General features: G+C 39.9%; 1 protein-coding gene across 6 annotated transcripts in view; it reads right to left on the bottom strand.

Moving 5' to 3' along the window:
• Positions 1 to 25,520, bottom strand: part of CLASP2 (cytoplasmic linker associated protein 2) — a 182,173-nt gene that overhangs the window by 137,186 nt on the left and 19,467 nt on the right. For all 6 annotated transcript variants that reach the window (XM_023732233.1, XM_023732235.1, XM_023732234.1 and 3 more), the window contains exon 7: positions 8,268 to 8,338. In XM_023732233.1, the coding sequence (XP_023588001.1) occupies positions 8,268 to 8,338 (71 nt within the window). The remainder of the gene's footprint in view (positions 1 to 8,267; positions 8,339 to 25,520) is intronic.

Raw genomic sequence — 25,520 nt, 5'->3', positions numbered from 1 at the left:
GTACTTAATATGCATGTAAAGGCACAGTAAAAGGTATGAAAAGGCACATCCTGCACTAATAAACGTGTTCACTCCTGCTTATATCGGGCTTGGGGGTTGAAAGTGGTTTTGAGGGAATTTTTGCTTTATCTTCATTGTTTGAATTTTGAAAATGAGAAGGAAAAAAAACACACACAGGTTAGGAACAGTATGATCCATTTATGTTATATATGCTCATATGATTCTGGTGCGGTATATGTGTATTGTATGTCAGAGTGAGTAATATATAGAGATGTACGCACTAAGCTGTTAAAAACTATAAATCCCAAGATAACCCGTTACTATACATCTATCTTTATTTTTGGATATTTTACTTTTTATAAAGGTATGTCACCTTCATTATCAGCAAAATCCAACAAAAATATTCCCATTTTAAAGAAGATGAGCTAGAAGGTTAACCTCTGAGCCTTACAACAAGTTACCTTTTCTTTAAATTAATATATTTCTGAACAATCCGAATGTATTTATGTATTACTTGAAAAAAACGAAGTAAATATACATTGACAGCTATTGAACCTGTAACATCTAAGAACGAAAATAAAATCTGGACACGGCTAGAACCAAACGCAACATGTAAAGTTGCCTGCGAATTACAATTTAAAAAACGGTGACAACAAAAGAAAAAGAGAGAGAAAAGGAACAAAAACTTCCCTTACGTGTCGGGGAGCTTACTTTGTTAACTCTGATGGCTTTCACCTTAAAAAGCAGTAGTTAAAATGATATTCTTGTTCATTTCTACATAAATTCTTGCAATAAACCATAACAATATGCAAAATCAAATTTACTATCACATTTCCATCTAACTGCACGTAATAGTTTAAATGACTGCTTACCAATACCATCATTTTGGTGAGTTTGCATCCTTTTCCTTGTAACCCCAAGGGGACTACACTCCTTAGGGAGAATAGCCATTATATAGTCATCAGGGAGGCTGAAACAAGGTTAAAACCCTAAATACTGACCAGTCTTCCTGAAGAATCTAGTGAAAACACACCAAACATTTTGGAGGAACCTCAAATTCCCCTTTATCTCTGGTGTTGATGCAATTATGAAGTATACCTCTAAGCATCTTAAGAGAAGGTTTAATGATGAAAAGAAAAAAACAGCTCAGGTACCAAGTGTTATGAAGGATAATACAAAACGCACTCTTGGGGCCCTAAATCTGGGTTCTAGTTTGCTCTCTGGGTCTGGATCAGGGACATATAATCTCAGCAAGTTTCAATTTTCCCATCTGTGTAATGGAAATACTAAAATACTCTGTGCACTTCACAGTTATTTGTACCTGAGGAGCTAATATATACTAAGTACATACAAAATTGCTTGGGAAAACTATAAAACCTTATTGGAAAAGGTGTGTTTTTAAAAGTATCTTTATCACAATAAAGGTTTGGTAAAATCAATTTTTAATCAAATTACAACCTCTACAGAATTCTTAATAGGTTAACTATTTTCTAGAGAACTGTTTACTAGGAACACTGACAGATCACAAACATATTAATTAAAATAGTGTTCACGGCAAACCATTTAGCCTCTTTAAATATTTTGTTGCCACAGAATTCTGTCTGGTCTCAAACACACAGGAAAGATGTCCAGCCAGCTAACCAAACCCTGTCATCCCTCCGAAGGCCATGTTCTCACTTCAAAGCTTTTGCATATATTACACGTTTCTTCAAACAGCCCTTCCTACCCACAACCAAAGACTGAGCGCTTGGTTGGGTCACAAGGTAAACTGTCACCTTATATTTGCCAGATGCAGACATATCAAGTAGAAACGATATCAAATGACAAGTGAGCACACACGTGCATACATGCACACACGCATGTGTACACACACACACACACACACAAGTGTCCTTCATTCTTGGGAGAAATGTATTCCTTACACGGCAAACGATCGTCATCTTAAAAGGAAGTGGGGAAGACAAGCGAGAGGTGAAAAACAGATCTTACTCACCATCTCCCATAGCCATTCAGATGGTCCAGGGAGCTATCGGAAAGCAAGAGGTCAAATGGCAGACCAGCTGAGTGTGGACGGGTGCCTGCGCCACTGGGCTGGGCCTGCAGCCTGCAGCCACCCGGAGGGAGCACTGTGTGACCCAGGCCGCGCGCTGCAGCTCTGCACCGCAATAGCCAACAGCTGCTGCTCCACTTCAAAATAAAAGTCTGGGGTCTCGCGGAAAACCCTCCTTTATTCGGCAGAGCCTAGCAGGGCTCGATCAAGATGATTCCTGAACCACGCATTTGCTGCTTGATGCGAGTTATGAAGCCTCTCCTTGTGCTGGCTGCCTGAAATTTAATGTCAGAAAAGCTCTGGGAGTCCGTCAATGCCATCCCACTGGGGGACTTTTAATGCAATCATCAAAACACAAGGCATGTGTTCAGCTATCATTTTCTGCTTCCCTAAAGAGATCCTGTAATCAGTGCAATCACATGACCCGATGGATTAACTGATGTGCGCCTTTTTAGAAAGGTTTTTGTCCTTTTGTGTTACCTTGGAATATTTACAACAGAAGACAGCTGCAAGGGCACAAACAGGAAGAGCCCAGTTGCCAGGATTCACCGCTCTCATTATGCAGGAAGCCTTTCTGGCTGCCGTAAACAAATCACGTCAAAGGCAGCCCATCAAAGGCTGCTCTGTGTGTGGACAGCAGGGCCACACGGAACAAAGCTTGCTTCTGGTGGAGACGGAACCCAGCCAGTGCGCAGCTGCAGGGGTGCAGGGTACCCCACCCCGGTCCAAGCTGCACAACCAGCAGTGCACTGCCAGGCTCTGGGGTCACAGACAGATAGGTTTTAAAACCAACCTCCCTCGGCAAAGAGCCGCTTCGCCTTTCGCAAAAAGGGTATGTTCTAAACACAGACAAGGCTAGACTGAAATGCTTACTGCCTCTTGTGAGCCAAACATCAAAGTCATTCCGAAGCCTAATTTTCACGTCTTATTTTACTGTCAACCTCCAAGAGCAATTCTTTTCCTAGCAACTGTTTCAAAGAGGGAGGCTGGAAAATATTTTACAATTGTATGCCAAAACTATACTAGGTCCTACAAGCACGTACAGACAAATCAGAATTATGCGTAGCTCTTTCCCAGTGGGGGGTGAGGGGGGGAGACTTGCTGTCACAGCCACCACCACTGCTGGTGTTTACATCTTGGTCAACATAGGAGACGGTCTGGAAAGCACCATGGTGACATCAGACCCTGCCGAGATCACAGAGGGACAGCAACTTGCAGTCTTTCCCTCCCTACAGGGCTGGTGTGGAGGCTTTCCAGCCACTCTCTGATTAGATCTAAAGCCAGTTTCTTTCTAACAGCAGAACTAATGCCACTGCATTTAGGGACTCTGCCTAACTTTGTAATGAGAGAATTAATAGTCAGGCTTGAAAAACCCTCAAGACAGGAAAACGTCTTCCGCTTCTTACTTTTCCTAAACTAAATGGTATGTTCAGATCTCTGATGATGTAATTAGTGTTCCTGAGTGTGCTGAACTAGTGCTCTAGAAAATCAAGGTAAGCAATTCCACTAAAACTTAAACCCAAAGAATATAAATATGGCAACGATGAAAGAAAGCAGATAAAGCAGGAGATGTGAAAGATACGTATTAGAACACACATAAGTGGAGAATTGGGAGAATAAAGAAAACACTGAACAGACTTTATCTGAACCAGAAATGTAAACAGGATGAGCATGTTAGACCGGGTCACTCCCACTCACCCCATCACTCTCCTGGCTGAAACCCTTCACAGGGTCCCTCTGGACAAAAGTCCATCTAAACTCTTCCACATGGCCCACAAGGCTATCATGGTTCCCACTCACTTCTCTAACTAACCTCATATGTGATCACCCATTTTCCCATCCTTTCTAGGCTTCAGCCAGTCCTGGCCTCCCTTCTGCTTTTCAAACATACCAAGCCCTTTCCCACCTCTGGGCTTTATGGCCACTTTTTTCCTCTGTCAAAACGTTTTTCCTATTGCTCATTCTCAATTCAAATAAGTTACCTCTCCAGAGAGGCTTGTCCCACTACTCTCTCTAAAGTGGCATCCCTGAGTTACTTATCATCTGAATACCCTACCTGCTTCACGTAATGACTGTTCAGGGCTCAGGTGTTACAAACAGTTAATGCACTTGGCTGCTAACTGAAAGCCTGGAGGTGGGAATGCACCCAGAGGCACCTTGGAAGAAAGGCCTGGTTAGCTACTTCCGAAAAATCAGCCATTGAAAACCCTGTGGAGCACAGTTCTACTATGACATGCATGAGGTTGGTGTCATGGATTGAATTGTGTCCCCCCAAAATATCTGTCAACTTGGCTAGGTCATGATTCCCAGTACTGTATGACTGTGTACCATTTTGCCATCTGATGTGATTTCCCTGTGTGTTGTATATTCTATCACTATGATGTAATAAGATGGATCAGTGGCAGTTATATTGATGAGATCTACAAGATTAGATAGTGTCTTAAGCCAATCTCTTTTGAGATATAAAAGAAGCGAGCAGAGAGATATGGGGACCTTATACCACCAAGAAAGCAGCGCCAGGAGCAGAGCGCGTCCTTTGGACCTGAGGTTCCTGTGCTGAGATGCTCCCAGAACAAGGGAAGACTGATGACAAGGACCTTCCTCCGGAGCCTACGGAGAAAGCCTTCCCCTGGAGCTGATGCCCTGAATTTGGACTTGTAACCTACTAGACTGTGAGAGAATAAATTTCTCTTTGTTGAAGCTTTGTGGATACACTTGTGGTGTTTCTGTTACAGCAACACTAGATGACTAAGAGAGTTGGGTTCCCATGGGTCGGAATCACCTAAACCACACATGGTTCTTCTGGTTCAATGACTACTCAGTTAACAACTTCTAGCTAAAATAGATCTTAAAAAGTTCTAACGCCTTTCCAACAAATCCTTTTGTTGTAGTTGTTGGTATTTAGTAAAATGACTTTTTCATCCTAAAACACTCTAAATCAATACACTATAAGAAGGTGGTACTTCATTATCATGGTTTCATGCAAAGACACGTGAAAAAATTTCACTTGCCATAACAGTTTCTAGTCAGAGAATATCATATGCAAAACAACTTGCTTTGCATACACACACCAAGGGAGAGGAAGAGGCATCTTCAACGTTCTTCAGCATGTTGGAGACATGAACTACTTCCACAAGTTCTTGTGGCTGGTCTTTAATTTGCCCCAAAGTATTTTTCTGTTCTATAGCTTTATTTTGGAAGCTTTGGTGGCACAGTGGTTAAAGTGCTTGGCTGCTAACCTAAAGGTCGGCGGTTTGAACCCCCTAGCTGCTCTGCGAGAGAAAGATGTGGCAGTCGGCTTCCATAAAGATTACAGCCTTGGAAACCCTATGCGACAGTTCTACTCTGTCCTATAGGGTTGCTATGAGTTGGAATCAACTCGACGGCAGTGGGTTTGGGTTTGGGTTTATAGCTTTATTTCAATTTTTAGTTTTAGTGCAAGATAACAAAGAGCCAACAAAGAGCTGAAAATTTTGTGGAAAAAATTTGTGTAGAAATAAAAAAGGAGTCCAATAAATCTCCATTATATTACATTTCATGTGTACACTATTTAGTTGCTTTCAAATTTACTCATAAGAGTTTGTTTTCAATGTTCAATTAATATACTTTGCTACTTGTGAAGATTATCTGGGTATGTTGGCTTGGAATAAAACACCTGATCGTAATTTTTCTCATTAATATTAGTGGAAATTTTTTTTTCCATTGAATAGCTTTTCACTGAGCAGCAGGGTTCTTAGGAATAATTTCAAGTCATTAAACAAGGAAGAGTTGTATTTCCTCCATTATCAGCTATAATCACCTTGTTTATCTATTTGTTTGCTTCCTTACAATCTAGCTCCCTCACTAAAACGCAGGCTCCTTGAGGGCAGGAACTTTAACTGTCTTCTTCACTGTTGTGACATGACCTAATTTACACTGTAAGAAGTTCACTCTGACTTCTGGGTAGATAATGGATTACAGGGGAACAAACATGGAACAGAAGTCTGCTGCAACAGTCCAGGTAAACACCAACGGCAACTAGAGTAGGGTGTTAGCAGCAGAGACGGACAACAAGCAAATTCGGGATTTATTAGTATTTCAGAGGTAGTAAAGACTGATTAGCTAGAATGGGTGATCAACAATGACCTTTACGTCTCTATCTTGAGTGAACAGTGGTGCCACTGACCGGAATGGATAAGACTGGAGGAGGAGCAGATGTGGGGACAAGAAGAGACAACAGGGTTTCACTTTTGGACACATTAAGCCTGAAATACCCATCAAGCATCCAAGTGGAAATGTCATCAGGCCACAGGCTACCAAGTCTAGAGCATCAGGGAAAGATGAGTCAGGGCTAGAACTACACATTTGGGCATCATCAGCAAATAGTTGTCATTTAAAGCCTTTGGCTGGATTAAAGCACCGAGGGGTGGGGGAGGAGAGAAAGAGAAAGAAAGAATACGAATGAATGAATGGAGACAGGGGAGAAGAGAGGTCAAAAGCCTGGGCCCTAGGACCTGCCAACATGATTAACGATCTTCCCTCTTCTATCCCTCTCCCTTGCTAATTCATTAAAGTATTTTCAGTGACAGCATCAAAAATATCATGGCCAACTTCCTTATCTCCTTATCTTTCCATATACTATAAATAACTTTCACATTTGACAAAACTTGCCATATTCAGATCATAATCTCTAATACAATCTCTGAAGACTCTCTCCAAGAGAATACATACATAAAAAGAGAAAAAGAAAGAGGAGCTAAAAGAGGAGGAATCTAAAAAGCTTCTGTTTTGAAGGCAACAGAAATAACCTCACAAAAGTAAGAATTAACAGTGCCTGCAAAGTAAACAATCTCAAAATTTATAATATGGATTACACATTTTTCTTTAGAGTTCTAACTACATAGAATGGAATACACAAATGAGAGAGTATTATAAATGTTATGAAAACACACACATCTCAGTTCAAGGAGTTTTAACAACTCTATCTTCCTGCTGTTTCGGGTTTCCATGGGAATGGACAGAGGTAACTGCTGGAAAAATAAGGATGAGGTAGTTAAAACACCTTCTATTCAGAGAAGAGGAGTGAGAAACAGCTGGCAGCCAGGGTGAGGACTGGCAGCACCGAAGTCAACGTATGCTTCTGGAACTGAGTTTAGATCAGGGCAGACACAAACCTCTATAACACTAAATTCTCATTCCATCCGCCTTCACCCAACACAACTAGGCTTAGCCTTGGTTTAACCCAGAGAAAAATAACTAAATCGTATTAGTAACCAGTTTTCCTATTATTTGACTACACAGTTCACAGACCAAATTTATTCTCCAAAATCGTTTACATTTCCAACCTAACCACACTCTTTGACATGAAGCTACTCTCCTAGGTGGAAAAACCTAGGATTTTCCTAGGAAAATCTTGGGGAATAGCATATATTCTTCATATATGTTGCTAATTTTTAATCTAGGTAAATGCTACCCAACAAAACTAAACACAATTTAACAATCTTACAAAAAGGAGAACCAAAACCAAAACCAAATCTGTTGTTGTCGAGTCAATTCTGACTCATAGCGACCCTATAAGACAGAGTAGAACTGCCCCATAGGGTTTCCAAGGAGTGGCTGGTGGATTCAAACTGCCAACCTTTTGGTTAGTAGCCGAGCTCTTAACCACTGCGCCACCAGGGCTCCTACAAAAAGGAGAGCAACTACAAAATCAAATAAATGCCAGATACTAACCCAGCCACCCCGAGTTCCAGTCTGGTCTCATTTGCATTAAGAAGCCAAAGGTGATTATGCTGGTGAAGCTCTGTGTTTGCATCTTCTCACCAGCATCACTGATAGTCTGCGTAATAGAATCCACCAATCCACAAATTCCACTAGAAACAACTAAGTAAAACAATTACTCTGAGAACAAAAATATATCTTACGCATGGAATGTGGAGGGGCAAGGGGGTCATCCTACGCTCAACCCAGAAGATCAAAAATAAGAAGTAAAACTACAATGTCATTTTACACAAGTGATCTAGCATTAAATGTTCACGTATTTTGAAAGAGTGGGACCACAGGTGATCAGCAGCAGGTCGGAAAGACTATCACTGCAGCCCAACTAAACTGTTGAGCTACAAAGCCAACTCCGCTCAATCACAGTGACATGAGAGTTGACTTGAAGACTCACGTTAGCATCTAAAACTTTGCTAAATAATCTTAGAAATGTTTGAGAACGGGAATAACTTACTCTTACCTTTGCAGACACTCAAAATCATACCGCCTGAATTTTGAACTTCATCAAATTTGGCAAATATCATTTCTAATCTGGGAATAAAGAATAAATTTTGTTTGTTTGTTTGTTTTTACATACAGATTAAATAGAAACAATTTCCTTCACCATCTCCCTTAGAAAAAACAATTCTAGGGCCTTCATCTGATTTTCTATACAACTCCATTCTGCAATTATTTCACTTACTGAAACGAGACACAAAACCCATCTCTCTTCTGTTGCGAGAAGCTAAGTACCAGTACCCCTCTACATACCCACAGGTATGCTTGTGAAAAGACAACTCTCAGGCAAAGCAGTTTCATAAAAAATTTCATAAATAATTATTCCTCCAATTCCATCAGAAATATTCTAGTTACAAACACTAAAATATAAAATACCAGAAACTAAACATTGCTGACAGAATGATTGATAATCCAATGCTATCCCTATTAACCTGACTATTTTCATACAACACCAATTCCATTAGTGCTTCTAATTTTATATTCAGGATAATTACTCTTTCTACACCTCTGCTATCACATTTTTTTAAAGTTAAAAATGTGTTTCTTATTACAAAAGCAATGGCACTCATTATAAAAGAAAATTAGGAAATATAAGAACAAAGGAGAAAAGCACAATTCCACCATCTAGAGAATTTAACTGTGCCTTTTCTTTTATACTCACATATAGATGTTCTTTACACCAAAATAGGAGCATACTGACAATACTGTCCTTTTAGTTTGCTTTTCTTTACTTTCCAATATATCATCGTATGATTTCTTCATAAATTCATGACTTAGAGATTTGGGGAAGGGCGGAGGGCAATTGTCATGTTGTCTTTAAACGTCAAATGGTTTTCTCTGACTTAGCCTATGTTTCTGTCACAGTTTCATTTTCTAAAACCTTAGTTAAGCTTTGGTCCACATACTATCGTTTCTTACTTATAAACTGAGGAGGCAGGTATTTTTTGGCTTAAATTTTTTTAGTTGGAAAACTCCTAGAGAATCATCATAATGGAATTTCTAAACGTTAACGTCCCCTCTTACCCCCATTAACATGAACAAATACAACTATTCACACATCTGAAAGCGCTTCAGTAGAGAGACACAGGTCCTTTGATCCTACAGAGCAGGATCTTCCACATAGATGAGCAGACACTAGGCAAGTCCCCAGAGACAAGATGTGGACATGAGGTGGGGGAGGAGCACTGGGATTGGAGGCTGAGCTGTTTGGGAAGGAAGCAGAACAAGTGTTGAGAAGCACAAGATTATGAAAACGAAAGTAGGAAATTTAGGACATAAAGCTCAGATTGAGAATAGGGTTGGCAAGGAATTGAAGTGGGGCAGATAAAACATGCCAGCAAGGAATGGAGATGCAGGCAGCTTTCATGGGAAGAGGGCTCAACTGAAATACTAGGTAGATACAAAAGGAATAGGGCAAAAAAAGAAAGAAAGGTATAGGAGGAAGGCGTCATCAAGGGTCTTTGGGGAAGGACACACAGAGAGGATGCTGACCTCACACCCTTCACCTCACTGCCAACCCTCACTTTGTTCTTTGTACTCTTCCCGAGACTGTCCTGCTTACTTCTCGTTGTCCCTTTCCTTCAAATGTTTCTCACTTTACCAACTCTTGTGCAAAACTAACACCTGACTTTTGTTTGGTATTTATTTACTCAGGACGATAGACTTAGAAAAGCAACTCTAACCTAAGTCCATAGTAAAGTTTAGGGTAAGAATAATTAATCACAAGTACAATATGAGACAGACGATTAGGATCTCAGAGCTTGTCTTTCTTGTTTAATAATAGCTTTATTGACATATAAGTCACATACCATACAATCCACCCCCTTTAAAGTATACAAATCAGTGGTTTTTTTAGCATATTCAAAGAGTTGTGCAACTACCACCACGATCAATTTTAGAACATTTTCTTCACTACAAAAAGAAACCCTATGTCCATTAGCAGTCACTCCGTATTTCCCCCAACCCTTCCAGTCTTAGGCAACCACTAATCTACTTCCTGTCTACAAAGTGGCCTTATCTGGCCACTTCATGCAAATGGAATCATACAGTGTGTGGCCTTTTGTGACCACCTTCTTGCACTTACCATAATGTTTTCAAGCTTCATACATGTTGTAGCACATATACAGTCCTTGATTCCTTTTTATGGCTGAATACTATTCCACTGCCTATATATACTACAAGCAGCCCTGGTGGCACAGTGGTTAAGTGCTCAGCTGCTAATGGAAAGGTCGGCAGTTCAAACGGAAAGGTCGGCAGTTCAAACCCACCAGCCACTCGGCGGGACAAATGTGTGGCAGTCTGCTGCCATAAAGATATGCAGCCTGCCCTATAGGGTCGCTATGAATTAGAATCAACTCGACTGCAGTGGGTTTGGTTTTTGGTATATATACCAGATTTTAAATATCCATTCATCAGTTGATAAGACATTTGAATGGTTTCTACTTTTTGACTATTATGAATAATGCTGTTACGAATATTTGTGTACAGTTTGTACGTGGGCATATGGTAACTCTATGTATAACATTTTGAGGAACTGCAGAACTGTTTTCCAAAGTGGCTGCACCATTTGACATTCCCACCAGCAATGGATGAGGGCTCCCATTTCTATACATCCTCACCAATATTTGTTATTGTCTGTCTTTTTAAATTTAGCCATCCCAGTGAGTATGAAGTGGCATCTCATTGTAGTTCTCATCTGTATTTCTAAAAGTTCTTTATATATTTGGTATGTAAGTTTCTTATCAGACCCATGATTTCCAAACATTTTCTCCCATTCTGCAGATTGTCATTTTGCTTTCTTGATAGTATCCCTTGAAGCACAAGTTTTTAATTATGATGAAGTCCAATTAATCTATTCCCCCCACCTTTAGTTGTTTGTGCTTTTGGTGTCATATCTAAAAAACCACTGCCTAATCCAAGGTCACAAAGATTTAAGCCTAGGTACTCTTCTAAGAGTTTTATCAGTTTCACTCTTACACTTAGGTCCACAATCCATTTTGAGTTAATTTTTGTGTGTGGTGTGAGGTAGGGGTCCAACTTCATTCTTTTCTATGTGTATCCACTTTTCCCAGCACCACTTGTTGAAAAGACTGTTCTTTCCCCATTGAATGGTCTCAGCACCCTTCCTGAAGATCAGGTGACCATAAATGTAAGGGTTTGTTTCTGGGCTCTCAATTGTACTTCACTGACCTACATGTCAAGCCTTATGCCAACAGCACACTGTTAGAGATCATCTTTTTAAAAATACCTGATAGAGAAAAACATGTTTAAATCATTATTTTAAAACAATTTGATTTAGTGCCTGATGAAGTATACTTAGGTTTAGTTGTTTTAACAAAGAAAAATGTTTTTGATATAAATAGGAGGGTGAGCTAAAGCAGAACTTTAACCTTAGAGGGCTGCGTCCAACAGGAAATTTGGGAAACACAATTTGAGTCATATCTGAGAAGTAAAAATACCCCTTCTGAAAATTAGAGTCAGAATGTGACCACTGTGACAAGAGGATATACTGTTTCAAATGAATGTAATACCCAGTTAACTCTTTTAAGAATAAATGCTAGTGGAAAGAGGGAAACAGTGGAACAACAGTCTGAAGAAATGGGTAAACCAAAGTGTATTCCCAGTTTTAGAATTCCTCCATAGGAATGTGGCCAATATTCTGAGGACTCAAAATACTGCCTATAAAAATAATGATGACACCACATGCTGGAAGAATAGAAAACACTCTGCATGCTTGAAAAAACAAAGCCCACCACTCCTTGTACCTGAGCAGAATCCTTTCCCACTCTCTACTGTTAGACAAGGATCTGCTGAAAAGAACAACAAAAGCACAGCATGGAGGAAAGAATAGCATGAGTCAAGAAGCCTTCAGCTTCTCACCAACTAGCTGTCACTGCTCTAGGTCTCAGAGTGAGTCCCCATCTGCCTAGTAGCTAGCCACTTGGGGGAGGGAGAAAGCATAAGTAAGAATGGCTACAGTTAATAAGTCATTGACTTATTTCAGTGAGAACATTAACGTATTAGCTATCTGCATATGATAAAACCCGTATGCAATGCGATTGATTACTTTTGTGCGGCCTTTCTAGCCATGGTCTTGTTAGTTAGAGCCAGGTGATTGAGCAGGACTGTGTGATAGGGTCATTGTGGCCCACCAAGGGGGTTGGTCAGTTCTTCCTCAAAAGAGAGCCAATTCCAGAGCAGAGATGAGGATCTTAACACCACCAAGGAAGAACAGCCAGGAGTGGAGAGCGCATTCTTTGGACCTGGAATCCCTGCCTTGAGAAGCTCCTGGAAGCAGGTAACCGAGAAATAGCAAGAGAAAGAGAGAGCCAGGTGTAACCCTGAAGATGGTGAGAAGCGGTGGCAAGAGAGACCCAGCGGCAGACACTGGCAGCAGAAGACAGCACAGCATGGTGGGCCTGAGAGAGAGAGAGAAAGCTGAGTGCCTCTGGGCCTAGGGCCAGGGAGAGGCGTGCCTGAGAGCATGGCTGGGAAGAGGCTGTCCTGATGGTAGCACTGTATCCTTGAGTGTTCTTGAGCCTGAATTGTAATCTGTTAATTCCCTAATAAACCCCATAATCGTGAGTATGGTCTGTGAGTTCTGTGTGGCCATTGCAATGAATTATCAAACCCAGCAGAGAAGTAGACAGTGCTGTGCGAGGGAGAGTTGGTGTCAGAATTAGTAAAGATGGCAGAGAGAAGAGGCTTGTCTGACCTCTGTCTCATGGGAATCAGCCTTGGGCCGGTTGATCTTGATTATTCTTCCCCCTTGTGAAGTTAGAGGAGGTCAGACACTGCCCCCAAGCCATTCTTACACCACATCAGATTGACTTTGATGGGGGGGAATCAAATAAGGAGTCTTCTCTAATAACTAAGATTACTAACATAAGCTAAGAAAGAAAAATTATAGGCCAATCTCACTTTGAGCATCGACAAACAAATCCTAAGCACATATGTGGACGATTTACAACACTGAGACCACTGAAGAAAGATCTTTCAATAAGTGATGCCAAGTCAAGTGGGTATCCATTTGGCGGAAAAAATGTATATGAACCCCTACCTCACACCATTTACAAAAATGAATTCCAGAAGGACTACAGAGCTTGAATAAAACTTCAAGATGCTAACGTAAAGAATGTTTTTGTGATGTTAGAGTAAGCAAAGGTTTCTTAAAGCGTAAGAATGTTTAGTCATAAAGGTCATGACTGAGAACCACATTAAAATTATGAACTTCATGACACCAAAAGACATCATCAAGAAATTAAAAAGGCAACTGGGAGAAGATGTAAGGAACACCTATATAGCTGACAATGACCTTATGTCATGAAAACATAAAGAAGTCCTATAAAACAGTAACGAAACAGACAACCTGTCATTGATTGAATTGTGTCTCAAAAATATATGTGTCGGCTTGGCTAGACCATAATTCCCAGTATTGTGTGGTTGTCCTCTATTTTGTGATCTGATTATTCTCCATTTTGTGATGGGTTGTAAACCCTAGCCTCTATGCCTATGCGTATGTCCGTTATGTTAATGAGGCAGGATTAAGTCAAGTTAATGAGGATTAGGTTATGTTTGTTAGGTTAATGAGGTAGGATTAGGGTGGGATGTATCTTGAGCTGGAAACCCTGGTGGCATAGTGGTTAAGAGTTTGGCTGCTAACCCAAAGGTCAGCAGTTCGAATCCACCAGGTGCTCCTTGGAAACCCCATGGGGCAGTTCTACTCTGTCCTATAGGGTCACCGTGAGTTGGAATCGACTCAACACCAACAGGTTTGTTTTTTTTTTGGTATCTTGAGTCACCGCCCTTCATTGTCCTACAAGAGATAAAAGTAGAAAGAAGCAAGCAGAGATAGGGACCTTAGTACCACAAAGAAAGAAGAGTCAGGATCAGAGCGCATCCTTTGGACCTGGAATCTCTGTGCTGAGAAACTTCTAGACCTACAGGAAGACTGATGACAAGGACCTTCTCCAAGAGCTGACAGAGAAAGCAAGCCTTCCTCTGGAGCTAGTGCCCTGAATTTGGACTTGTAGCCTCCTAGACTGGAAGAGAATAAATTTATGTTTGTTAAAGCCATTACTTGTGGTATTTGCTATAGCAGCACGAGATAACTAAGATACAACCCAATTTAAAAAACGGAGCAAAAAATCTGAAAAGATATTTCACAAAAGAACACATCCAAATGGCTGATAAATATATGGAATGGTGCTCTTCTTTATTTGTAATTTAAAAAAATGCAGATTACAATCACAATGAAACCACAACATACCCACTAGAAACCCAAAATTAATAAGCATATGTAAAAATGGTGCTACAGCGTTGGACTTCCTCATCTAACTTCACAAGGGGGAGGAGAGAGAATCAAGACCATCATCAGCCCAAGGCTGATGCCTAAGACGTGGAGGTCAAACATACCTCCACCCTCCAATCTTTTTACCAATTCTGACACCAGCCATCCCTCCTACGCCACTCTCTGCATTTCTGCTGGGTTCAATAATTTGTTGCAAAGGCCACACGGAACTCAAAGACAATATTCACGATTATAGGGTTTATTAGGGAAGTAACAGGCTACAATTCAGGATCAGGAACAACTCAGAGTACACTTCTTCAGTCAGGACAGCTTCTTAATCAGCCATGCCTGCAGAAAGGCGTCTCTCTGGCCCTTGGCCCCATGGCCTCTTAGCCTTGTCTCTGCCCTGCTCAGGCAAGTGTTACAAAGCTCTTTAGCTCTTACAATAAGTGTCCAGAGGCACCCCACTCCACCAGTAAGCCTCGGCTGGCCCAAAGGGGCTCAGCTCTTGCTTGCTCCATGTGTCAGTGAGCCTAGCTCCACTAAGTGCCCAGAGGCACCTGACTCTGCCAGCAAGCATCCTGCATAAAGGCACTCAGCACTCTCGCTCTGTGACTCAGCACACCCACTGTAGCTGAGTCGCTCCATGAACCGGAAAGTACACTGCACAATCTTGCGCTAGTCTCCTGGTTCTGCTGCCACTGTTTCTCTGCAGTCGCTTCTTGCCACCTCTTGCCATCTCTGGTGTTACAGCTCTCTGTCTCCTGTGTCTAGGAGGTTCTCAGCACAGGGACACCGGGTCCAAAGGACGTACTCCACTCCCAGTTCTTCCTTCTTGGTGGTAGTGAGGTCCCCTCTTTCCACCTCTGTGATGGCTCATTTTAAGCCTAGCAGGATGGAAAAACTGGCTAATCCCCTCGTTAGGGTTCCATATACCTTATTTGCATGGTCACAACCCAAAAGGATGCCATGCACCTTATTTGGATTATTAGCAAGCTGTCCAACTCCCTTGTTGAGCCACAAGCACCTTATCTGCATAATTCTACCCAAACATTTGGTGAGAGTTACAAGACAATGGCAAGAAAGGTCATATAAAAGAGATCCTTTGCACTACATCATGAGACTAATAATACCAAATACTGGTGAAAGTGTAGAATAATGTGAACTTGAAAACAATGCTAGTAAGAATATAAATGGGTACAACCAGTCTTGAAAACTGTTTGGTGGTATCAACTAAAGGTGAGCATATACATACCCTATGACCCAACAATTCCACTCTTAGATATATTCCAAAAGAATAAATAACTATGTACACCAAAAAAATATGTACATGAATGTTTTTAGCAACATTATTCATAAAACCTAAAAACTGGAAACAACCCACAAGTCCATCCACAAAATATGATCTAGTCATACAACGGAAAACTATATGGCAACGAAAATAAACAAAAACAGCTGGATCCAACTCCTTAAAAAGATAATGTCAATTGAAAGAAACCAGTCCCAAAAGAATATATATAATTCTACTTATCTAAAATTTAAAAACAGGCAAAACTAAACGATGGTGTTAGAAGTCAGAACTGTGGTTACTTTTGGGAAGGGAACAAGAGGTAAGGACTGAAAGAGGGTATGGAAAGACTTCTAGGATGTTGCAAAGTTCTACTTCTTCACCTGTATGGTAGATACATGGGTGTATTCACTTTGTGATAACTTACAGAGCCACGTACTTATGATCTGTACTTTCTGTATGGGTATCATACATCAATAAAAAAAAAATATTTCAATAAAAAAGTAACTACAATAAAAAATTAAAAATTTATAATATATATATACACATAAACACATTCACACACAGATACACAAAATATATGCTAATATCGCTTCTTTCATCAAATGAAATAATACAGAATTTACGCAACTGAAATTTCTGTTAGCTCTGGAAGCAGAAAGTGAATAAATGAACAAGTAAACACAAATTGCCATTTACAGGACAACCTTGTTATCAGAAAATAACTGTACTATAAGAAATCTACATAAGAGAAACAGCCAGATATCATGAGGAGCCTGATAATAAAACACACCACTACCATGTATGAAGAAGCTTTGCCCCTTAAAAAAAAAAAATCCGATCAAGCCTCTACATACAGTTAGCTATTTACAGGATATAATGAGGAGAGAAGAACATGATACAGCAAAAAAAACCCCACTGTCGCAGAGTCGCTTCCGACTCGTAACGACCCTATGGTAAATCACACCACAGGAAAAGAATCAGCAAAATCTAGAATCTGGGAAACTTTACAGTATAAAATACCCAGCATATTCAACAAATAAAATGCAAGGGGAAATAAGAAAGAGTATATTGGGGAAACATAAAAATTTTAAGATTTATAAAACATATCAACTAATTTTATGTCTGGACTTTATTTGGATCCTGATTCAGACAAACCTGAAATACATACATACCTACACTGTTTATAAAAACAAATGGAAATTTGAACCCTAACTAAATATTTGAATTATGTAATTATATTAAATTTTTTAAGAAGTTATAATACTATTGTGGTTGTGAATAAAAAAATTTTTTTTTTTCCTTTTTAAATATTTTTCAGATGAAATGTTATGATGACTGGGATTTGCCTCAAAATAATACAGGAGAAAGGTAAGTAGGTGAGCATACATCTGATACAAAACTTGCACAAGTTGGCAATTACTTAAGTTAGGTAATGGATACATGGAGGTTTATTATACTAATCTGTCAACTTTTGTACATGTTTAAAATTTTCCAAATAAAAAGTAAAAATAATAAATAAATAATTCTTTTAGTGACTCTCCTTAAAATGGGGACAAAAATTTCACTGCAAAAAGAAAAGTAGGTTTAGTTGGAACAATATGTTCAATGCAAATGTGAACTCTGAGAAGTCATAAAGACCCTTTGGAAAAAAATGTCCTGGTATGCTAGAAGTTTCAACAAGATCTGTCACTCAGTATCTTGTACAGTGTATTTCAACAGTAGGTGTTCAAAACTATTTGTTTACTGAATGGATTAACATTTTTTTACCAAATCCTTACTCAAGCATCCTTCAAATAATGACTATTAGCACTTGGTATCAAAAGATAATTACCTGGAGACGGGGCCAAGATGGCGGAGTAGTCAGACACTTTCTGTGGTCCCTCTTATAACAAAGTCCCGAAAAACAAGTGAATCAATTATATATGACCATCTAGGAGCCTTTAACATCAAAGGCAAAGTTGAGAAATTGGACTGAGAGGCAAGCGGAGGGAGAGACGGTTCAGAAGCAGCGAGGAGTTATCTGACTTGACCTAGTGGGAATCAGCACCCTGCAACTGGCACAAGCGGTGAGGCAAGCAGTGGTGCTCAGGGCGTGTTTTCCACATCAGGAGAGACCGAGTGGCAGAGAGTCTACTCAAGCCTCCAGAACCAGTGAAAATCAGTGCTCAATCGGCAAAAGATAAGCACACGCGTCTAACCTACGAGCAGATCAAAAAACACCCCCTTTGAGAAAAACCTCTCTCCCATTTAGCTACCCCCTGCCCACTCTGCACTGGGTCCCAGGCCAGCTTCAGACATTGCCGCTTCCCCTGGGGTGGAAATAAAGACCCCTCACATGCCCTGAGCCATTCTCCTGGACTTGGAGAGGGAACAAATTAACAAACAGGAATAAATATGCCAGCTCACCTAAGCTGGGAACTTAGAGTAGGCACAGCTCCTTTGCCTAGGCACAGGCATAACGGGTCCATGAAATTTAACTGCCTTTCACCCCTGCATAGACTTGTGTGGGCCCATTCCAATAGCACAGGCCCTCATTAGCACAGTACAACAGGGTATATATCTGAAGGCTAATTTCAGCTGTCAGCTATATGGTGGAGTGGCAGGTTCGTGATATTTGACACCGTTCTGCCCATTAAGCAGAGTCCTTACCTACCAACATGAGGGGCATGAGGACTAGTGGCTCCACCCACTCCACCTAGCCTCCCGCGACAGGGGTCCAAGAATAAGTGGTGCCTTACACACAACAGCACTGGGTGCCCATAGTCCAGCTGCAAAACCCATCCCCCTACGCACTCTAGGGAACAGGGACATCCTTTCCTCCCAGACACAGGCAGCTGTCAGTTCCCCGCCTTCTTCAGCACGTGACCCCCTACTGCAGCCAGATACCTGTGCCTACACCAACCACCCGTGCCTGTCTAGGACTGTAGGTGAGAGCCTGAACCACACACTTGATGACTGACTACCTGGCCACCTGAGCTGAATCCATACAAGAAAAGTAAACAGACTCCTAGGCTCACACACACACCTAGGAACAGACCTAACCACCTGGTGACAGGATGTTAGAGCTTCAAAGGTGCCAGTTATCAAACTAGCTCATATGAGCAGCCTATTTGGGCATATCAAAACAAGAAGCTAGGACACAGCAGGCAAACAGAAAATAAATAAATATAATAACTTAGTGATGGCTCGGAGACAACAGTCAATATCAAATCACATAAAGAGGCAGACCATGATGGCTTCAGCAAGCTCCCAAAACAAAGAATAAAGAAATCTTCCGGAGGAAGGAACCTCTTGGAATTACTGGAGGCAGAATACAAAAAATCAATATACAGAACTCTTCAAGAGATCAGGAAGAAGATCAGGCAAAAGAGAGGATAACCCAAGGAACACACTGACAAAGCAATAGAGGAACTTAAGAAGATTAGAGAAGAGCACAATAACAAATTTAACAGGCTGCAAGAATCCACATAGAGACAGTAAACAGAAATCTAGAAAATTAACAATAAAATTTCAGAATAAGACAACTCTATAGAAGTCACAGGAGCAGAATTGAGGCAATGCAAGTCAGAATTAATGAGACTGAAGATAAAGTACTTGACACCAACTTATTTGAGGAAAAATCAGATAAAAGAATTCAAAAAAATGAAGAAACCCTAAGAATTATGCGGGACTCTACCAAGAGGAACAGCCTATGAGTGACTGGAGTACCAGTACAGGGCAGGATAACAGAAAATACAGACAGAATTGTTGAAGATTTGTTGGCAGAAAACTTCCCTGATATTGTGAAAGATGAGAAGATATCTATCCAAGATGGTCATCGAACCCCACATAAGGTAGATCCCAAAAGAAAGGCACCAAGACATATAATCAAACTTGCCAAAACCAGAGATAAAGAGAGAATTTTACGAGCGGCTAGGTATAAACAAAGTCATCTACAAAGAATAGTCAATAAGAATAAGCTCGGACTACTCAGCAGAAGCCATGCATGCAAGAAGGCAATTGGATGACATATATAAATCCTTGAAGGAAAAAAGTTGCCAGCCAAGAATTACGTATCCAGCAAAACTGTCTCTCAAATATGATGGTGAAATTGGGGCATTTCTAGATAAACATACATTTAGGGAATTTGCAAAAACCGAACCAAAACTACAAGAAATACTACAGGGAGTCCTCCGGTTAGATTATCAATAACATCAGATAACAACCCAAAACTAGAACACAGGACAGAGCAACCAGATATCAACTCAGACAGGGAAGTCACAAAAATAAATCCAAGCTAAAACAATGAAAATAGGAAACAGAGACGTCAATATGTAAAAGATGACAACAGTAAAACAAAAAAGAGAGACTAAAAAATGTAGTTATAGATCTTTCACATGGAGGGGAAGACAAGGCTATATAAAGAAATAAAAGACTGGTTTACACTTAGAAAAATAGAGGTAAATATTAAGGTAACCACAAAGGAAACTAACAATCCTACACATCAAAATAAAAAACAAGAAAAACATAAAGAATCAGCAAATAGAAAATCAACGACCATGAAAAAGATGAAAAGAAAATACGTAAAGAAAAATGACTCAGCACAGAAGATTAAGTGGAACAAAGAAACTGTCAACAACACACAAAAAAAGACAACATAATGACAGCACTAAACTCATACCTATCAATAATTACGCTGAATATAAATGGACTAAATGCGCCAATAAAGAGACAGAAAGTGGCAGAATGGATAAAAACACACAATCCGTCTATATGCTGCCTACAAGAGACACCTTAGACTTAAAGACACAAACTAAAACTCAAAGGATGGAAAAAATGTATCTAGCAAAGAACACTCAAAAAAGAGCAGGAATAGCAATATTAATCTCTGACAAAACAGACTTTAAAGTAAAAGCCACCACAAAGGATAAGGAAGGACACTATACAATGATTAAAGAGTCAATACACCAGGAAAACATAACCATAATAAATATTTACGCACCCAATGGCAAGGATCCAAAATACATAAAAGAAACTCGAACAGCACTGAAAAGAGAGACAAGACGGCTCCACAGTAATAGTAGGAGACTCCAACACACCACTTGTGGTGAAGGATAGAACATCCAGAAACAAGCTCAATAAAGACACAGAAGATCTAAATGCCACAATCAACCAACTTGATCTCATAGGCATATACAGAACACTCCACCCAACAGCAGCCAAGTATACTTTCTTTTCCAATACACATGGAACATTCTCCAGAATAGACCACATATTAGGCCATAAAGCAAGCCTTAACAGAATCCAAAGCATCGAAACATTACAAAGCATCTTTTCTGACCATAAAGCCATGAAAGTACAAATCAATAACAAAAAAGTAAGGAAAAAAAAGTCAAATACATGGAAACTGAACCACACTTTGCTCAAAAACTACTGCATTATAGAAAAAATTAAGGATGGAATCAATAAGTTTATACAATCTAATGAGAATGAAAATACATCCTACCAGAACCTTTGGGACACAGCAAAAGCAGTGCTCAGAGGTCAATTTATAGCAATAAACACACACATCCAAAAAGAAGAAAAGGCCAAAATCAAAACATTAACCCTACAACTCAAATAGAAACAGAGCAGAAAAAGAAGCCTCAGGCACCAGAAGAAAGGAAATAATAAAAATTAGAGAAGAATTAAATAAAACAGAGAATTAGAAAAACAATTGAAACAGTTAACAAAACCAAAAGCTGGTTCTTTGAAAAGATCAACAAAATCAATAAACCACTGGCCAAACTGACAAAAGAAAAACCAGGAGAGGACGCAGAAACCCATATAAGAAATGAGATGGGTGATATCACAACAGACCCAACTAAAATTAAAAGAATCATAACAGAATACTACGAAAAATTGTACTCTAACAAATTTGAAAACGTAGAGGAAATGGGCAAGTTTCTAGAAACACACTACCCACCTAAACTAACACAAACAGAGGTAGAACAGCTAAATAAACCTATAACAAAAGAAGAGACTGAAAAAGTAATTAAAAAACTCCCAACAAAAAAAAGCCCTCGCCCAGTCTGCTTCACTGGAGAATTCTACCAAACTTTCAGAGAAGAGTTAACTACTAAAAGTATTTCAGAGTACAGAAAAAGATGGAATACTCCCAAGCTCATTCTATGAAGCCAACATAACCCTGATACCAAAACCAGGTAAAGACACCACAAGAAAAGAAAATTACAGACAATATCCCTGATAAACACAGACGCAAAAATCCTCAACAAAATTCTAGCAAATAGAATTCAACAACATATCAATAAAATAATTCACCATGACCAAGTGGGATTTATACCAGGCATGCAGGGATGGTTCAATGTTAGAAAAACAATCAATGTAATCCATCACATAAATAAAACAAAAGACAAGAACCACATGATCTTATCAATTGATGCAGAAAAGACATCTGACAAAGTCCAACACCCATTCATGATAAAAATTCTCAGCAAAATCGGAATAGGAGGGAAATTCCTCAACATAATTAAGGGAATTTATACAAAGCCAACGCCAACATCATCCTAAATGGAGAGAGTTTTAAAGCATTCCCCTTGAGAACGGGAACCAGACGAGGACACCCTCTATCACCACTCTTATTCAATATTGTGCTGGAAGTCCTAGCTACAGCAATGAGGCTAGAAACAGAAACAAAGGGCATCCAAATTGTTAGGGAAAGATAAAGTATCTCTGTTTGCAGATGATATGATCTTATACACAAAAAAACCCAAAAAATCCACAAGAAAACTACTGGAACTGATAGAAGATTTCAGCGAAGTATCAGGATACATGATGAACATACAAGAATCAGTTGGATTCCTCTACACCAACAAAGAGAACTTCCAAGGGGAAATCACCAAATCAATACCATTTACAATAGCCCCCAAGAAGATAAAATACATAGGAATAAATCTAACCAGAGACGTAAAAGATCTATACGAATGAAAACTACAAGATACCACTGCAAGAAACCAAGAGACCTGCATAAGTGGAAAAACATACCTTGCTCATGTATAGGAACACTCAACATTGTGAAAACGTCAATTATACCCAAAATGATCTACAGATACAATGCAATCCCGATTCAAATTCCACTGACATTTTTTAATGAGATGGCGAAACAAATCACCAACTTCATATGGAGAGGGAAGAGGCCCTAAATAAGAAAAGCATTACTCAAGAAAAAGAACAAAGTGGGAGGCCTCACACTATCTGATTCTAGAACCTATTATACTGCCACGGTAGTTAAAACAGCCTGTTACTTGTACAACAAAAGATACACAGACCAATGGAGCAGAATTGAGAATCCAGATGTAAATTCACCCACCTATGAGCAGCTGGTATTTGACAAAGGCCCAAAGCCCGTTAATAGGGGAAAAGACAGTCTCTTTAACAAACCGTGCTGGCATAACTGGATATCCATGTGCAAAAAACTGAAACAAGACCCATACCTCACACCATGCACAAAAACTAACTCAAAATGGATCAAAGACCTAACTATAAATCTAAAATGATAAAGATCATGGAAGAAAGAATAGAGACAATGGTAGGAGCCCTAATACGTGGCATAAACAGAATACAAAACATTACTAACAGTGCACAAACACCAAAAAAGAGAAACTAGATAACTGGGAGATCCTAAAAATCAAACACTTACGTTCATCAAAAGACTTCACTGAAGGAGTAAAAAGACAACCCACAGACTGGGAAAAAACTTTTGGCTACAACAAATCTGATCAGGGTCTAGTCTCTAAAATCTACAAGATACTGTAAAACCTCAACAGCAAAAAGACAAATAACCCAATTAAAAAATGGGCAAAGGATATGAACAGGCACTTCATCAAAGAAGACTTTTGGGCAGCTAACAGATACATAAGGAAATGATCACGATCATTAGCCATTTGAGAAATTCAAATCAAAACTACAATGAGATACCATCTCACCCCAACAAGGCTAGCATTAATTCAAAAAACACAAAATAATAAATGTTGGAGAGGTTGTGGAGAGACTGGAACACTTGCACACTGTTTGTGGGACTGTAAAATGATACAACCACTTTGGAAATCAATTTGGCGCTTCCTTAAAAAGCTAGAAATAGAAGTACCATACGATCCAGCAATGCCATTCCTTGGAATACATCCTAGAGCAATAGGAGCCATCATACGAAGAGATATATGCACACCCACATTCACTGCAGCACTGTTCACAATAGCAAAGAGATGGAAACAACCTAGATGCCCATCAACAGACAAACGGATAAACAAATTATGGTATATTCACACAATGGAATACTACGCAACGATAAAGAGTAACGATGAATCCGTGAAACATCTCATAACATGGATGAATCTGGAAGGCATTATGCTGAGTGAAATTAGTCAGTTGCAAAAGGACAAATATTGTATAAGATCACTATTATAAGAACTCAAGAAAAGGGTTAAACACAGAAGAAAACATTCTCTGATGGTTCCAAGGGTGGGGAGGGAGAGATAGAGGTACTTGCTAACCAGGCAGTAAACAAGAATTATCTTAGGTGAAGGGAAGGACAACACACACCACAGGGGAAGTCAGCACTACTGGTCTAAACCAAAAGCTAAGAAGTTTCCTAAATACAATCAAACGCTTCTAGGGACAGAGTGGCAGGAGCAGGGGTCTGGGGACCATGGTTTCAGGGGACACCTAGGTCAACTGCCATAACAAAGTTTATTAAGAAAATGTTCTACATCCCACCTTGGTGAGTAGTGTCTGGCATCTTAAAAGCTAGTGAGCAGCCATCTAAGATGCATCAATTGGATGCTCCCACCTGGAGCAAAGGAGAATGAAGAACACCAAAGACACAAGGAAAGTATTAGCCGAAGAGAGAGAAAGGGCCACATAAACCAGAGACTGCATCAGCCTGAGAACAGAAGAACTAGATGGTGCCCGGCTACCACCAATGACCGTCCTGACAGGGAACACAACAGAGAGTCCCTGATGGAGCAGGAGAAAAGTGGGGTGCAGAACTCAAATTCTAGTAAAAAGACCAGACTTAAGGGTCTGACTGAGACTAGAGGGACCCCGAAAGACATGGCCCCTGGAGTCTCTGTTAGCCCAAAACTAAAACCATTCCTGAAGCCAAATCTTCAGACAAAGATTAGACTGGACTATAAGACATAAAACGATACTCGTGAAGAGTCTGCTCTTTAGCTCAAGTAGATACATGAGACTAAATGGGCAGCTCCTGTCCAGAGGCAAGATGAGAAGGCTGAGAGGGTCAGGAGCTGGTTGAATGGACACGGGGAAATCTGGAGTGGGAAGGAGGAGCGTGCTGTCATAGTGTGGGGAGTGCAACTAGGGTCACACGGCAGTGCGTGTGTAAAGTTTTATATGAGAAACTAACTTGAACCGTAACCTTTCATTTAAAGTACAATAAAAAAAAGACAGTTACCTGATAATGCTATTTAATTACATACCAAATATACACGAATATATAATGAAAGAGTCACCCAGAAAGTTACAAGATGTTAAGAACATTTTAAACAGCAATAACCTATACATGGAAACCCCAATGGCGTAGTGGTTAAGTGCTACGGCTGCTAACCAAAGAGCCATCAGTTCGAATCCACCAGGCACTC

Source organism: Trichechus manatus, unplaced genomic scaffold, assembly GCF_000243295.1.
Source record: "Trichechus manatus latirostris isolate Lorelei unplaced genomic scaffold, TriManLat1.0 scaffold00049, whole genome shotgun sequence".
NCBI lineage: Eukaryota > Metazoa > Chordata > Mammalia > Sirenia > Trichechidae > Trichechus > Trichechus manatus.
The sequence above is the reverse complement of the archived record's forward strand: the minus strand, read 5'-3'. Positions and strand labels throughout refer to the sequence as shown.